General features: G+C 43.6%; 1 protein-coding gene across 1 annotated transcript in view; it reads left to right on the forward strand.

Annotated features, from left to right (window-relative positions):
• LOC149351031 (uncharacterized) overlaps window positions 1-16,324 on the forward strand; it is a 34,068-nt gene that overhangs the window by 10,265 nt on the left and 7,479 nt on the right. Inside the window, exons 6-9 of the mRNA XM_089580217.1 lie at window positions 602-794; window positions 4,936-5,090; window positions 6,873-6,992; window positions 11,437-11,671. Coding sequence (XP_089436343.1) covers window positions 602-794; window positions 4,936-5,090; window positions 6,873-6,992; window positions 11,437-11,671 — 703 coding nt within the window. The remainder of the gene's footprint in view (window positions 1-601; window positions 795-4,935; window positions 5,091-6,872; window positions 6,993-11,436; window positions 11,672-16,324) is intronic.

Consider the following 16,324-nt stretch of genomic DNA (forward strand, 5'->3'; position numbering starts at 1 on the left):
TGGCTATTGCTTTTAACACAATTTTGTGACCAATTAATGATGAACTCACAACTGGTGCAAAATGATTCTGGCATTAATGGGGCTATTAGCCCCTCTGCAAAGTGAGTCTTGATCAGTACATTATCTTTCAAGGCTATGACATCATCTTTGCTTGAAAATCATATGAGATGTTTGGCTCTACTATTATTCTGACTTGCTGTCGAAAGATGCAAGAGTGCATACACTGCACTCTTGTGTCTTTATTTTGGTAATATGGTTCTGTGTAGAAACATACAGCACATACCTGCAGCTTTGTTCTCCCTTCTAATTCTTTGTTTCCATCCTTGGCACGTTTATTTTTCTGTTGCAGCCTTGCCAGTGTGACAGTCCACCGCAGTAAGCATGTGAAGAGTGCCATTCTCACTTTTATGCCTGCTGCAACGAAATTAATTTAGCTGAGCATACTGATTTTTCATCTTTTGTCAGGAACTTGCTTCTTCACAGAATTAGAAGCACATTGGTGTTTATACTCCTGTGTGTGTATAGCAGGCTTTCCTGCTCTCTGTGTGTTAACGCTGTGGGTGTAATGCATTTGGAAGAGCAGAGATGGATTTGCCGGCAGGTCCCTGCCCACCTGGGATGCTGCGCTGTGCCACAGGCAGCGGCTGCTACAATCGGAAGGCCCGCTGCAACGGGCAGCCAGACTGCTCTGACCTGAGCGACGAGTTGGACTGTGCATTCTGCGGGCCAAATCGCACCTTGTGTAGCCCCACGTCTACAACCTGCTATGACCCACTCAGCGAACGCTGCGACAGGTCTGCTGAAAATTCTTCGCATGGCTACATTGCGTCTTGTCATGCGACTAAAAATTACTGCAGGGACATTTACTTGCACCCACAGTGTGGCCTGTGTGCAGTCCTTCTCCAAAATTTTCTGCGAAAGGAAACAGAGCTGCAATTTCGTAGCCTACAAATTGGTGGTTAATGGTCTTTGGCCGTGGGCTTTTCGGGCTTTTCTCATTCATGGTCCTCTCTGTCTCTATTGATTTTGAGTGCAAGTTCTGTACTTGTAGTTTTTGGGGTGATAAGGAGGAGAAAACAGTATAAAGCATTTAAGTTTTATTTTTATTCTCTTTTCTTTAGGTTTTTTTTTTAATATTCTAAAAACATTTTTATGTGTATTTGGAGCACAGCTGCATCCAGGTAAAGTTCAAGGTCTCTTCTGACAAATGTTTTGCATTTTATTTGCAATATGGGCATTATATGTGCTGAACACACGGACCTGGGAGTCTACACTAATGTTTGTTTTTTTTTCCTTGCAAACTGCTGAAATCCATATAACAGTCATAAGGTTTTTCTTTTTACCCATTGATTTGAGAGGAATTCATATCGATTCTGTTTATACACTAAATAGTTTTTGTCACTAGCATTTGAGTTCTGGTAGGGCTGCAAGCATTGTTTTCGGAAGATTTATGCATGAATTTCGGCGACATGTTTTCAGTGCTGTTCCTTGGAAAAACAAAAAAGCTGTGGCATTTGGAGGATTTTGTAATTTGTTTAACATGTAAATATACTAAAATATTCTGTTTTACAGTCGACGATTAATTTTTCGGATTCTGTACAGACCATGAAAACATCCAAAAAATCGGGCGGTCTGAAAAATCTAATTTCACCAAAATCTAATTGCCAGTACGGTAGAGAAAGGGGTCAGCAGTTTTGTGCACATTCGGGTGCTTCATATGACTCTAGATTTCGCCACGTGTTGTGCGCACAGATGACTGGCGATGACCGCTTTTGCAAGATCAGCTTTCTATGGCTGTTTGCTGTTGGCATGTCATGGACAAAGGTGTGGGCTGGGTAAAAGTTCAGATGCGAAATCGAACCTGCCGCTATGGGAATTGCGCTGCGCCCACTATATGGAAGACTCTAGACGAATAGGTGAAGATGGCGATGAAGATAATAAAGAACCAACAATGGCCAAAGCAAGCCCTCCAGTCGGCATTGGCTTTTGTAATTAGGCCTAGAGACTAAGTTGAAAACCAATCTCAAAACTGGCAGTATATACATTATTGTATGCACTCTGCTGTGGCTTGCATATAATAAAAGGTGTTTTGCTTGTCATCAAAGCATAAATTTGGATTGTGTTGCGATAGAAAAGTTGGGGATGTGTGTTTTGTCGCAGGTATAAGCTGCTTGCTTTGAAAGGCGCTGTCATTTTCTTCCACTCGCCGTCTTCACGAAGCTGTATGCCTCCCATGCGCTCGGCTGCTACATATTTGCAATTCAGGACCAAAGAACTCTGTGCGGATAGGTTCTGCAAACTTTGACTAGTATTCAGAGTTTAGCAGTGGATGACATCCGAAAGCACTGCCAGCTCACAGCCATGTATGCGTGATCAGCCCCGCCATTGCAGAGGCTCTCTTAGATTGAATTCCAATTTATTAGGTCAAGCTTTCAATCCCCCTTGAAGCCTGAATTAACAAAGTTCCACAATACGAATTATATGGTTGCTTGACAATTGGTAGCAGTGCCACAGCAAGTGTGAATAAAGTTAAAAAAAACGAGCAATTACTTGTGATGTGTACGAAATTTCAGGTGCTCGTATACATTGGCTCTATGGGGCATGTTGTGGTGCCTAATAATAAAGTGCGCCTGAAAAATCGGGGGTCTGAATTTTCGTTGGCTGCATTCGGAAATTAAAGCAAAGCCAGTTTATCAAATATTTCTTTGTTCCATGTGATACTAGACCAAAGCTTTTTGTTCAGTTAGTGATCTTGGCAAAATTAATTTGAAATTTTTTAGTAAGTGTATGTCTTGACCCAGTTTAATGCACAAAGCGCTTAGCAACCTCTTCACAGGTGCTGTAATGAGCCTACTCAGAGAGACTTCAGAAACAGCTTCAGAAACCAACCTCCACTCCTTGAGTGGAGGAAAAAGTGAAGTTTTTGTAGAGAATCTCGAGGTAGCGCAGACGCTACATTGAGGGCTCCTCGACCGCCTGTTTGGTTGTAAACATGGCTGACGCCACATCATTTCCTTGCTGTGGGAATTTTGTATACCCGTAAACGAAGTGACTACGTAGACTCCACGTCGCCGGCAGCGATAGGTGTCAGACAAAAGCGTTTCTGGCCGTTTTACAATGCTGCTTTGTTCGTACAGCTTGCAGAAGATGGTTTACTTGGCTGTGAACGTTGAGGTTCTTTGTGAAGGCTCTTCAGATGGCATAATGTGACAAAATACGCATGTAATAGGCAGTGACATACCGTTTTAGGGGAAAATTTTTGCCGTAATCTCGTCCCCATATGCCATTTGTGCTTGCTCGGGGGAGCCACGGTGGAGGAAGGTTTCTTGAGGAGCTCCTTGTTGAAAGAAACACTGGGTGGCATTCTTGGATCCCGACCATCCCTTAAATGGGGGAGTGGCTGTTTCCTTCACTCCTCGGGGGACACAGCCCCTCTTTCATTTAAGGGATGGTCGGGGTCCGTTTGTGAATTCGGTGGTTGGTGTAGTTGAAAGGGGGTTGCTTCGGTATAGTTTCTTCTGCTCCGTATCCTTCCTACAAGAGCCTAGACAAAATGCAACTGTGCGCTATTTTGGGAAAAAAATTGGCTGTGTATGTGGTGAAATTATTCAAGTACAGTGTGACCCTTGTACGGTAGAGTGCAGCAAGTCTCTGTGAGAGGCCATGTTTAAAGCTTTGTATTCTTCTTTCTATTACCCTTGCTTACTTATTTGTCTCTGATTTCAGCTGTGCTGCTAATTTATGGCATGGACCTGGCAACTCGTGTTTACTTTAGCATGTAAACTTAAAGGAAAAGGTGTTGAACTGAAGGACACAGGATATACAGTAGAGCCCCGCTGCAGTAAACTCGGAATATAGTAAAAGCTCTGATATATTAAAGTGAAACTGCAATCCCATTTCACCTCCCATAGATGACTACATTTTTTTTTTGTTATAGTAGAGATTTTTTTCAAGTAAAACTGCTATAGTAAAGAGGGTCTGGCCGTGGCAACGTACCACCCGCGGAATGACAACAACGCGGCACGCACGAGGCCAATGTTCGGAGGTAAATGCATACTAAAAACGATAAAACAGTGCTTTTTTTTTTTTTCTTGAGATAGCTTCTCCACGAAGCTGGGAAGCTGTGAGAAGCCAACTTTTTAAAATCCTTGGGGCCGTGAGGGAAAGCACGCGCCGCGCACGGGGGAAAAAAAAAAAGAAACTAAAGCGGGCTATGAAGGCAGAAAGAAGGCGTGGGTCGCTGAAAAAGGGAAGATAGTAAAATTGTAGTGAAGGGAAGAAAAGGGCAAACATTCGCAGCACGGCAGCACGAAGCCCAGGAAAGAGGCGGCAAGAAACGGACACACGGTGGCACTGCATGAGCTGTACTGCTGCGCCTCGACTGCGCCTCGACTGTGTCGCGCAATGAACTATCACCTCTTAAACAACTCTATGGCTGCGGAAAATGACTCTGTGTTCATGCTAAACTTTTGTTTTCTCATGAAATTAAACTCTCGTTATATTGTAGCCACATTTTATTTGTGCAAATGTGGTACTTCCTCAAGATATAAACAAAATCAAAAACATGGTAACATGAAATGTGATAACTCTGATAAATAATTATCACATAAAGGGACAATAAGAGCCGGATGGAAGGTATTTGTGAGTGTTTCTTTCATAGCCAGTGAATTACCAGAGAGCATCCTCAGAGCCATGCCATCACCAACAACTGATATAGGCAAGATTTTTGCTGGTTCGAGTCGCTTTACTGTAGACGGGTTCTACTGTATTTGTTTCACCATTTCAAGCTAGTCCTTCATGGGTTGCAAAACTAGCCTTTGATTATTAGAATTGAGTTTTATATAACTTTGGTCAACCCTAGCACCTCTATTGTGTTGTTAGATTGTATTTATTGTGCTGCCTTTTTCCACATCGCTGTCTATTTTTGCTCTTCAGCATATTTCACTGTGAAAATGGAGAGGATGAACAAGGCTGCGTGTCTGGTTGTGAGCAGAAGATCATGTGTGCATCTGGAGTGGGTTGCTATCAGGCCAAGGATCGCTGTGATGGTGTGCCTCATTGTGCCGATCGCTCAGATGAAACTGGTTGTGGTAAGTGTTGGTGCAGCTGCTCTGCAGGCTGTTTTACGAGAGTTGAATGAGAATGCTAGCAAGCATTGATTGTTCATGGAGAAAGCATGAGCGTAAACATCATATTCTTTCTGGTGATATCAGAGGGTACTCCTTTAAGAACTGCAGAGGCTGAGGTCAATCATTACAAGGGGATGGCTGTAAGGAAACGTGATGCATTTCTCCTCGACCGTTGTGAAGTGGCAACTGGGCTGCACTGACTTTGCGACACACCTTAGAGGGATACTGAAGAAAAATCTTAAAATTTAACAAAAACACTGGAGATAGAATCTCGGAATGTGATTACACCAAAATCTAGTCGTGACTTTGCATATTTTTCAGCAGATGGTTTTATTTTTGATGTTTTATGAGCGTGTGCCAAGCCCTCCCGGCCGGCGCGAGGTGAAGAGCATGACTTCATGACACCCTCATCCGACAGGCAACCAGTCGCGTCACGCGCGATGTTGCACTGCAGTTTGGGTAGACCAAGCGATAAGGCTCCCAACCTCCAACGCTGCCGAAGCAAAACTTGCAAAACCTGCGAGTAGCGATGGAAATCGTGCTCCTGCGGGAACAGTGGGCACGGGTGTTATAACGTCTAGTCTCAGCTTCCACAGGCGACCGCCAGGTGCAACGATACAGCAATAAATCGCGAAGAAAACGTGCTATCCGCGTTTGTTCACTAAAATGCTTGTCGCATTTATCAATTTTAGCAGTCAAGCTCTTGTTTACATGTAAAAGAGCAGCTCCAAAAGTTTGGTTCAGTATCCCTTTAAGAGGCAATTAGGGCTTCTGCAAATGACCATTTATGCCAGGGAAACTCCCGTTTCCCCTCCCTCTGCACAAATCGTGTTTCTCAAGTTCATTTGCATAATCTAAGGATTGTGGTGACATGCAAATGGCATATTCACTCACATAGCTGCAGTTCACGATCAGTTTGGTCAACATTGTGCTGCGAGAGTGTGCACTTGTACACAGAGTGGCTGTAAAGAGTGCAGAGCATGCAGCAGTATTTGCACAGAGGCTTACAAGTTGCACCTCGTTGCAAGGAACTGAGACGAGGCGACTGTGCTCCAATGTTATGCAACACTTAGTAGACTGTGGCCTTGGGGTGGTTGGCGGTATACTGTGGCAACATTGTGAAAACTTTTTTTTTTTTGTTGCTTTCATGCTTTAGTGCTTTGCATTCTGTAATTCAGACTCAGGATTTATTTTTTTTAAATAACCTGCTCCAAATCTAAAATTACCTTGCTTTGTCATGCATTGGGTACTCCTGTTTCTAACAAACAGTTTATGAGGCTTAGTAAATCAACTTGTTTGCCCCAAAATTGTCATCAACTGTTTCTGTTGTATTTCTTTTCATACAGATTTGGGGCATATTTGCATATCTGGCATCTTAGTCTAGATGAACAGACATCTTTCAGACTTTATTATATCTTGTATTGTAGTCGCTGGAATGTACGCTGCAAGTGATCAGTTTTTACATAGGATTGAACTCTGGAATGATATGGATGGGCCTTGCTAGCTAGAGGATATAATTTTTTTTTTCCTGTTGCAGGAAAAGACACAACATTTTTTTTACATTACTGAATTATATTGCTAATGCATTGACAGAATCCGTAGCCAGCAAAAACTGCCTTCCATTTTCGTGGTGTTCTAGCTGTTGATTTTCATGATCTGATTATGTGACTGTGATTATGTGAGTGGTGAATTGATATTTTTTTTGTGTGTGTGTTATCCTTCCCTTCTTTTTCATGTGTACAGGACCAGAAAAGTGCCGCTCAGAAAGAGGAGCCTATCTCTGTGGTGATGGACGGTGTGTTGCTGAAGATTCAGTCTGTGACCGGGTGACAGACTGCCCAGATGGCAGTGATGAATATGGATGTAAGCATTTTTGGTGTCTGTATAACTCCTGTTTGTAGTAATATAATTTCATTGTAGCATGCCAGCATAGCTCTTGAAGTACCATGTCTTCGAAAAGGCCAGTGATAGCTCTGATTCTTTTTAGCATCTTGAGTAAGTTGGGGGGGGCTTTCATTCCAAGTCTGCGGCATGGCCCAGCATATCCGACGCATAAGAAAAGAGATGCGACCAGCTTCCATGTGACATTCTCGGCTGCTCCTCTTGTTCATTGTGAAATTCAGCGTTTGACTCCCAGTGGTAATCTCCAGAGGCACTTTGTTTGTCATCCAAGTAGATGCGTCTTCTTTTTCATAGAGGTGCAAGCCAGGTATGTTTAGAGCAAAAGTTTATGGATTGCTTGCCCAACTACTGTAAGCCAAATGACTCCTGAGTTGTCGGCTGCCTTTTTAACTTTTGTATTTCCTGTAGTGACCTACATACTTGTGAGCTCTAAGCTGCACTTTCAACGTATCTAGAGCACATTGCTCTGTCTCCTCCTAGTGTCTCAGTGAACCTCTTGTTCTGATGGTCACACCATCTGCATAAATATAGTAAAGCCAAGGTGTAAAAAGAAAGTTTGCAGGACAAAAAAAGCCTTGATGTTGTTAAGCATGCTCCCGCATACAATTAACTCTGGATGTAACGAATCTCCATGTAGTGATTTCTTCAATATTATGAATTTCTCAGTTTTTCTCAGTATAACTAACTCGCTGTGCTGATTGTCTGTTAGCTTACCGTTGTGTGAACTGGTGGTGCGGGCAGGACACTTTATTTTTCATTTTTTTTCTGCCCAAACTAATCTGTTAGCTAGTGCTGAATGCTTTAAATTTCATAGAACCGCTTGGCAGTTTCGTCAAAATTAAACACAGTTGCAATGCGTGACCACATTTGACAAAATGCAACGTGCTCCAGTGCCATCAATGCATCTACACAGCTAATGTAGAAGTCTCTGCTGCTTTTGCTTTTGAAACGTCACACCACTTGGCACTACAGCAGGTCATACTCAGAGGTAAGGTTTAGGACATAGCAAAAAAGACACAAGACGAGCAGTGGTGTGTGCCCATCCCTGTCATGCACGGTTGCTTGCATGGTGCCAGCACTGATAGTTGCCACGCATTAGTAGCGATGGTGGTGGAGAGCACTGGTGAATCAAGGCAAAGAGTCTGTTTCCTAGGATCGCAGGCAGACCGAGCGCGGTAACGTACGGGATGAAGCAGATGCATCCACAGCCGGTCTAGCGGCAGCGATGCGACCGCACTTGATCTCCTCTAGCCCGGCCGTGGTGTCTACAATTCCCCCCCTTGCCACCCCCACTGTTCCCATCCCACTCATAGCAGTGGTGTTGTGCAAGCTTCGGCGGAGGCGGTAGATAGCACCGTCACAAAACATTTCTCTGATTTATGGCTTCGAGTAACCGGGGTTTTACTGTAAACATTTTTAAGGTGATTTCACCTGCAGTTATTTCTTATTTTGGTTTCCATTCTGCATATTCCTTTCGAGGCTTCATGCAAAAACCTGGATTTATCAGATTGCGGACCTTACTCCATTTTGTTATAGTATCCAGTTTCTGAATATAACAATAGTGTTGTGCAGGAGCATGTAGAATACCCTTTTCATATCAACAGTGACCACAGTTCTTATTTTGTGGTGTCGATGGAAAGGCGAAATTGTCATCGTGCCTCGGGCTGAGCTGAATGCTGTCCTTAATGCTTTCGTTGAGACTGTAGCTGGTTTGGCTGGAATGATGTGATCTGTATTACACAGTTGAGTACCATGCATTCCATGATCATCTCTTCTGTGGCTGGTGACCATATATTGCTAATATGGTCAGTTTGTGTGCCATCTTCATGTATCGGTATAACAAATGAGTGTTGCCATTATTGTGGACATACTTCAGTGTCTCGCGTTTCGTTAATTATGCCTAGTATAATGGTGTTAACATTGCGTGGCAGGTTCCTGAGGATAGTGTATCCAGTTCCAACCTCTGCAGGAGTTCTCTGCATTTCCACAGCCAGTGAGCTACTGGGTCGGGATTATCTGCACTGCACTTGTGTTCTGATTTCTTTGCCCATTCGTCACCAACATATTAATTATGGTTGTCTTTTCAATGAATAACTTGTATTGAGCTGTCCACTCCTGTCAGTTGTCTTGGTTAGCTTAACTTGTGGCCTGTGTCATTGCAATTCACCACTTCTAGCTGTGCTGTGATTCTTTGGTTTGATAATGGTGCAATGCCTGGAGTCACACATGCCGCATGTTGAGTAAGTGCTGGTCATGATGGCAGGTGTGTCTTGGAGAACTTCTATGATAGTGATCTTTTCACTCATGCTGGCCTGGAGAACCTGTGTATTAGTGTTGCCTGCTTGGAACTACTGTTGCGTTGTGCTAGGGTACCATTCACTGCGAGTTTTTCAGATCTACTGTCTAGTATATTTCTTTCATAACTGCATTGATGTGTGAGCCACCACAGTTCTCGGCTGTCAACCTTAAAGACACGAGTTTGATCCTGGCCGCGGCCATTGCATTCCAATGGAGGCGAAATGCTAGAGGCCCGTGTACTGTACGATGTCAGTGCACGTTAAAAAAACCCCAGGTGGTCGAAGTTTCCGGAGCCCTTCACTACGGCGTCCCTCATAGCCTGAGTTGCTTTGGGACGTTAAACACAGTAAAGTAAAGCAAAGCATTGATGTGTGGTGCATATGGGATGATGGTGACTAGCCCAGTGGGGATATATCGGTTCGAGTGGGATATATAACTTGTTCGCTGTATGCATGCCATGTTGAATTGTGAGGTTGGCAGTTTCATTCTATTTCAAGCGGTAAATTTCGTCACTTTATCAGTAGATGATAGCACTGCATCTGTCATTGGGCACATGCTACCGTATTTGCATATCCCTAATTTATTACTTGGGATTTTATATAAAAAAAAACCTGCATGTTTTGCACTCCCTTCTGCGCCAGACCACTAGAATGTACGCGGGTGCGCGCTAGGCAGGTGTGGGAAGATCGGTACGGCTGCTGTGTCGCCGTGTGCAGCTGCGAAAAGTGTGAGGGGCGAGGAGACGCCACCACACAGGCCTGCAAAAACATTTTTATTGTCAACTTTTCTTTTTTTTCCAGCTAGCAAGGTGTGCAAGTTTGGGAGTGTACATTTAGATGGCAATATATGGTATATACAGGGTGTCCAGGCTAACTTTAGCCAATGGTTAAAAAATGAGATATTTGAGGTAGGCCAGGGAAACCACTTACATACATCTACCAACCGGCTTGCGCATCATAGGCAATTTTTTGTTTCGCAGTTAATTAATTAGCAATTACGATAATATTTCTAAATGTGTAAATATTGACTTTAGACGGCAGATGTGAATAGCAAAGTTGGAAAGCACCTTCAGAAACCCCCATTTCATTTATTTGTTACAAAGAAAGCCTCATGTGTATCTTTTTTTCGAGCTTCGAAGAAAACCCGCGGAATACAAAAAAAATCACGTGCCCAGCGCATTCGTGCACCACGATTGTGCTGCTCTCAACCGTGGCTTGAGTGAACGAAATCAGCTGCTGGTGTGGCGCGACGACCTCATTGCTCCGGCAGGCCGATGTGGTGACGGTGGTTGCGGCGCCCGCGCGAGCCAGTCTGCAAGCGCGACGGTGCAAGTTGCACAGTCACGCTTGCTGTCTGGCTCGGGCGAGCGTCACAACCACTGTCGATTTTCTTCTTGCGCATCTTTGAAAAATGGCAGATTTTGAATTTCACGCACCTTCTCTAGAGCCAGTAAAAAAAGTGTGTAAATGGTACCTTGTTGCAAACGTTTCGCTTGGCTGTTTTTCAAGGTGATCTACAATTTTCATATTCATATTTCCACTTTTCTCCAAAAGCCAATGTTTAAAAAGTTGGCTAGTTACAGCCTTCACTAACTTCATGGAATTAAAAAAAAATTCCACAGACTAGGCCACATGACTCTCAACAGCACTGGGTTGGTTTTGCTCGTCTAGGACAGTCAGGCTTTTTTAAACACTTTGTTTCAGTTAGCTGGGATGTCCGGTAAACATGGAATTTTTTTTCTCATGGATCCATAATGGATTACTTTGTTAAGGCCTCCTTTTGAATAATAGTATATAGTTGGAGATTGTGCTAAAAAAACCAGGCTTCTAATATGTTAAGTGGTTTGGGGGATTTAGACATCCTCCTGTTAAATAAATGTCTGCCTACTATTCAGGTTTCCCCAGCCATAGTTTTAGGGTTGTTGCTATCACTAATGTCTGCTCTTTGTGAAGTTTTGTGAATAAACAGTGCTAATGTTATACATTTATTTATTTTGATGTTTTACTTTTTGGCTAGCATGCACAGAAGTGAAATGTTGACATTTTGTCACCTTTTTAAACTGCTGTGGTAGGTCTATTAATGGTGTGGGTTATTTGGACTTTTTCAGGCTTGAGGAACAGCATGATAACAGCTGCCATCATTGGATCGCTGTTCTGTGGTTTGCTTGTTGTGGTGGCTGTCAGCTGCTCGTGCCGGCTGTACGCATTGCGGTTGGCACAGCAACAGGCTGCTGCTGCTGAAGGTCCCATGGACTCACCTCCACTGTTTGTGGACAGCGCCCCACCGGACTTCTGGTTTCGAGAGCCTCCGCCACCGTATGCCGTTGCCGTTGGTGACCACAGGTGTGGAGCATTCTATTTTTTTATAACAATGTGATATATCGTTTACCCCCATATGCCAGTATTGATTGCCTACTGTTTTGCTTTGTAAGTTGTCGTCTGCCCGAATCTAATTAATGGGCTTGGTCTTTTGCATGAATTTCCTTTGACCAGTATTGTCTGCTACTCAGGGAATTGCAAAGCATTGCGGCAGTACAAGGTATCTGTTGTAACCTTCCAGTGTTTCCCGAGTGCTGCAGAGCCTGTAAATGAAATGGTGTAAAGTGTTTAATGGGAGGTATGGTGGTGAGCAGGAACTCAAGTTGAATTACTGAAAATACCTGTAACTTAGCAGCTTTGCAGAAAATTCTTGCCAGAAAGTACCCATTGTATAGTGCCATACCACTACAGAAGTTTAAAAAAAATGTAGCTCAAGCGGTTAAGGGAGTATAGGCACTTAATTGTTGGGTCATGTTTTCTTCTTTGTAATGATGTGTAAGGCATTAGTATACATTGATTACCATACATTGCTTACGACCCCTGAATAATTTATAATCAAATTTCTCTTATGCTGTTTTGATTTCAACAGCGTAATGATGGCTGTGACATCAAAGTTGGGCATAGGTCACGCAAGGCGTGAAAAAGCTGCGATGGAATCGCTGCTTTGTTGTTTTAATTTACTGAGGTGCTAAAGGCAGCTGCTTCAGTATCTGGAATGACAACGAATGAAGAAGCAGTGATTATATTGCAATTTTTGCATGCCTCATGTGACCTAAATGCAACTTTGATGTCATAGAGCTATTTAAACTGAAACAGCATTAGAGAAAAATGAGATTATAAATTATTACGGTCGTAGGCAAACACCGCATGGTGACCTGTGTATAGTAATGTCTTGTGCATCACTACAAAGAAGAAAACATACCACCATCATCTTGGTTGCTGTGGGGACCATGAGAAATATTAGTGAGCCATGTTTTTGATTTCTGCTAAAGGAAATAAAAATTTAAAAATCAGCTGTTATAAACAATATCCTAAAATAGTCATTGCTGCTGGACTTCCCTACTTTGTAGTTTTGCAGCACCTGGGAAATAAGTCTACTATGCACATCATTGATTGCATTTAACAAACCTGCACTCAGTTTAATCATTGAGCGACTGCTCTTAGACCGTGAGCACGGGTGAAGTTCTACTGGTTGCTGTCATCACTGGGCAATAAAAGTTCGATTGCACTATTTTCAACATTCACATAGCACAGGTGTTCTCAAACTAGGTTCCGTGGAATCTCCGGCCACCCGCCCACCACCGCCCTCATCTCGGGCTTCAAGCTTGCTAAACTCAGCCACAATTTTCGGTGACTATGCAGGGGAAGCTACGAGCGCAAGGCACCGGCTTCCACAGGCGCATTCTAGTTCACACAAGTGCGCTGTTCGTACATGCTCATGAACCAGAAACGCAGGCCAGATAGTTGGTGGTAAAGGCGGAGTCGTGGACGATCGCAATATGTGACCTGCGCTTTCAGCATGCTGATACCGATCGTGCTGCTCGCAGAGCTCCTGTTGTCGTCATCTATTCTCAATGTGGCCAGTGTGGCCGCCGCTGTCTTTTACTTGATTTCATCATTATGTTTCTGGAAAGCTGCATTTTTCTTTTCGTGCAATATTAGCACTCAAAAAAATATATGTAATGTTATATTAAAATTTAATATTACTCTTTTATACCCCTGTCACACTAGCAAATTTAATGACATTCGAAGCTAATGGCATTCGATGCATCGAATGTCATTTGGTCTCTTTCGGCGCTACACGGAAAAAAATAATGTCATTCGAAAATAATGATCAGTGAAAAAAAAAATAGCACAACTGAAAGGCATCAGCGTGTATAAAATATGTTTGAAATTGTTGTGCAGTGTTTCAAACGCGGGTGAGAACATTTGTGTGCAGTATTATAAGCTTAAAATATTATTTCCGGCCATTTGGCACCACTTTAGCCATCAAAAGCCAAGCCAAGTACAAAGTCAACCACAAATTCAATAAATGTAAATGAACAAAATGGCTGACATGCGCGGAGCATGGAAATGACTTCTAAAAGGTGAACTGCTCAGTTATGTCTTGAAGTACTTTCGAGCTTAACGAACACGGCACGCCAACCAGCAAGAAACACGCAACCAAAATGACCGACAGTTACGGGAAAGACTCTGTTTCACGCTCGGCTGCTGCTGAGACCGAGAGTAATAGCTATCCATGACATCCTCTAGTGTGAACAGAATCACATGAGCATTAACTTTTTTTAGCATAACTAAATAAGTACACTTGCGAAGTTTGGCAGTGTGCTCATTATCTTTTCGCGTCGCTTGTTTCTGCTGCGTGTCTGGTGTGCAGAGTATGCGTTCGGTTTGAGATCGAATGCGTATGAGTTCCCCTAACTCATTCGATGGCGAATGTCATTCCAACCTAATGACATTACATGTTCCCGTGTAGCAGTCGATTGGCGACATTAGGTGCTAATGTCATTCATTTAGAATGACATTAAATTTGCTAATGTGACAGGGGTATTATAATTAGGCGCTGTCGCATTTACATGCATTTACGCTTTCAGAGCATTCCGTTTTTCACCATGTTGTGGCGCCACTGAACATCCCGCATTCGGTAGAGGCCAGGAGCCAAGGTAAACCTCATGCACTCTAGCGCTAGTGAGGTGTTGGGGTGTAGGCAAAGCCAACAAGTGATTTGGAGTCATGCCATGCGCTGGAGATGGGTCCGAAAAGAAAAGCTGCGCAGCCATCCGTTCTGTCATCTTTTTTTCTAAGAAAGTAACCGAAAAAGTTATCGGTGATGCCAAAGAACAACATACGCAGCCTGCGGCACCCGATGTGGACGCTGTTGAGCCCCGGACATCTCCCGTGTCGAAGAGACTGAAATTGAGTACACATGATGAAGACGGTTCGACCTCAAGCCTTGAAGTGCTCAAACATGCAGTGCTCAAAATACTGGCAAAGACAGCAAGCGTGCATCAGTCTTCAGTGCATCTTGGATTCTTAACTGCCCTTGGCTTTTCTACGACAACATCGAAGGTGGGATGTTTTGCAAGGTGTGCATAAAATACAATAAGAGGCCTTTCGAGAAACCTGTGTGGAACGAAGAGCCATGCAAAAGGATCCGGCTCGAAAGTGTTCGCGAACATGAAGCCTGCCAGTCCCACCGTGACGCTGTTGCCCTTGAAGCGCACGGCAAGGTAGCCGTGTCACCACTTGAAAAAGCGCAGTGCTCGATCTCTCGTAGCACCATGAGGCACGCATTTGCATCTATGTATTGCCTGTGCAAACACAAGATACCGCACACAACGAACTTCGAGCCGCTTCTCGGTCTGCTCTCCCTGCTTGGACCTGGTGTGAAAACACAGATAACAGCCGGAAAGAACGCTACGTACTGTAGCCAGAGATCTATTCAGGAGGTGGTCACGTGCTTGTCGGGTGTTATTGAAGATGAAATCCACATGAACTTTGGCAGAGTGAGCATCATGCTCTTATGTTCAACGAAACAACTGACTGCATAACAGTGGAGCAGCTGTTCATCCACTGCAGATACATTTTCAGTGGGGAATTAAAGGTGCAGTGAAGAGGAATCTGAACTCGTCTTTTTGCCGCGGGAACTCAGTCTACACGTTCCGAGCATTCTTAGAAACTGTGACTTATTGCCCTGTGTGGCCGATTTCCTTAATTAAATCGAATTAACGTCCGGCTCCCACCTTTTTTTTTTTTTAATTCTCTCCGTACGGTGGGCAGAGTCAAGCAACGCGTGGAGTGCCTTTCACCCAGTCCCGTGGCAGCTTGCCGCTCTGCCATCGGCGGAGTAATACGTAGTAATCCGTAGAAGCAAATAGTCTGAGCATATTTTTATTTCTGCGGGCTTATTTTGTGGCTATATTATCTGCGAATGAAACTATTTATTCACGGAAACCTAAAAAACAGAATAAAGCGAAAGCAACGTCTCCACGGAGCTGGCTTAAAGGCACTCCACGCGTTGGTCGACTCCGCCCACCGTACGGGGAGAGTTAAAAATATAAAGGCGGGAGCCAGACGTTAATCCGATTTAATTGGGGAAATCTGCCACACAGGGCAATAAGTCGAAGTTTCTAAGAATGCTGGGAATGTGTAGATCGAGTTCCCGCTGCAAAAATACTAGTTCAGATTCCTCTTCACTGCACCTTTAAGAGTGAAATTCCTGTCCATGATTGATGTGCTGGGCAACCTTGTACCGCATCTCAACGGTGAAAGTGCATTACCTCTGAATGCCACCAACATTGCATGTCCTGTGGGACATTTTATGACAATAAAGTCTAGAAATAAAGTTAGAAATAAAGTTAGAAATAAAGTCTAGTTTGCATTGCTTGATTGCGCTGAAACGTCTGCTGTGTTGTCATTATTTGGTGTGAACCCCTCCCCCCTCCCCTTTTCGTCAAATGTCCACTTCTCAAAATTTTCTGGGTAGAACCCTGACCGCTATTGCGTCACACCTGTGAAGGAGGCCGCGGAAGGCCTTACTGTTTTGGAGCAGTATTCCCAACAGTAGGCGTACACTTAAAAATGACTGAATTGTGAAAAACCGTCATTGCTGCATAGTTTTTCACTTAAAAGGAGACGACCGCTGCCCATTTTTTTATCAGTTAAATTTGCTGCAGT

This window comes from Amblyomma mixtum, chromosome 3, assembly GCF_055824585.1.
Source record: "Amblyomma mixtum isolate Tamu chromosome 3, ASM5582458v1, whole genome shotgun sequence".
Lineage (NCBI taxonomy): Eukaryota > Metazoa > Arthropoda > Arachnida > Ixodida > Ixodidae > Amblyomma > Amblyomma mixtum.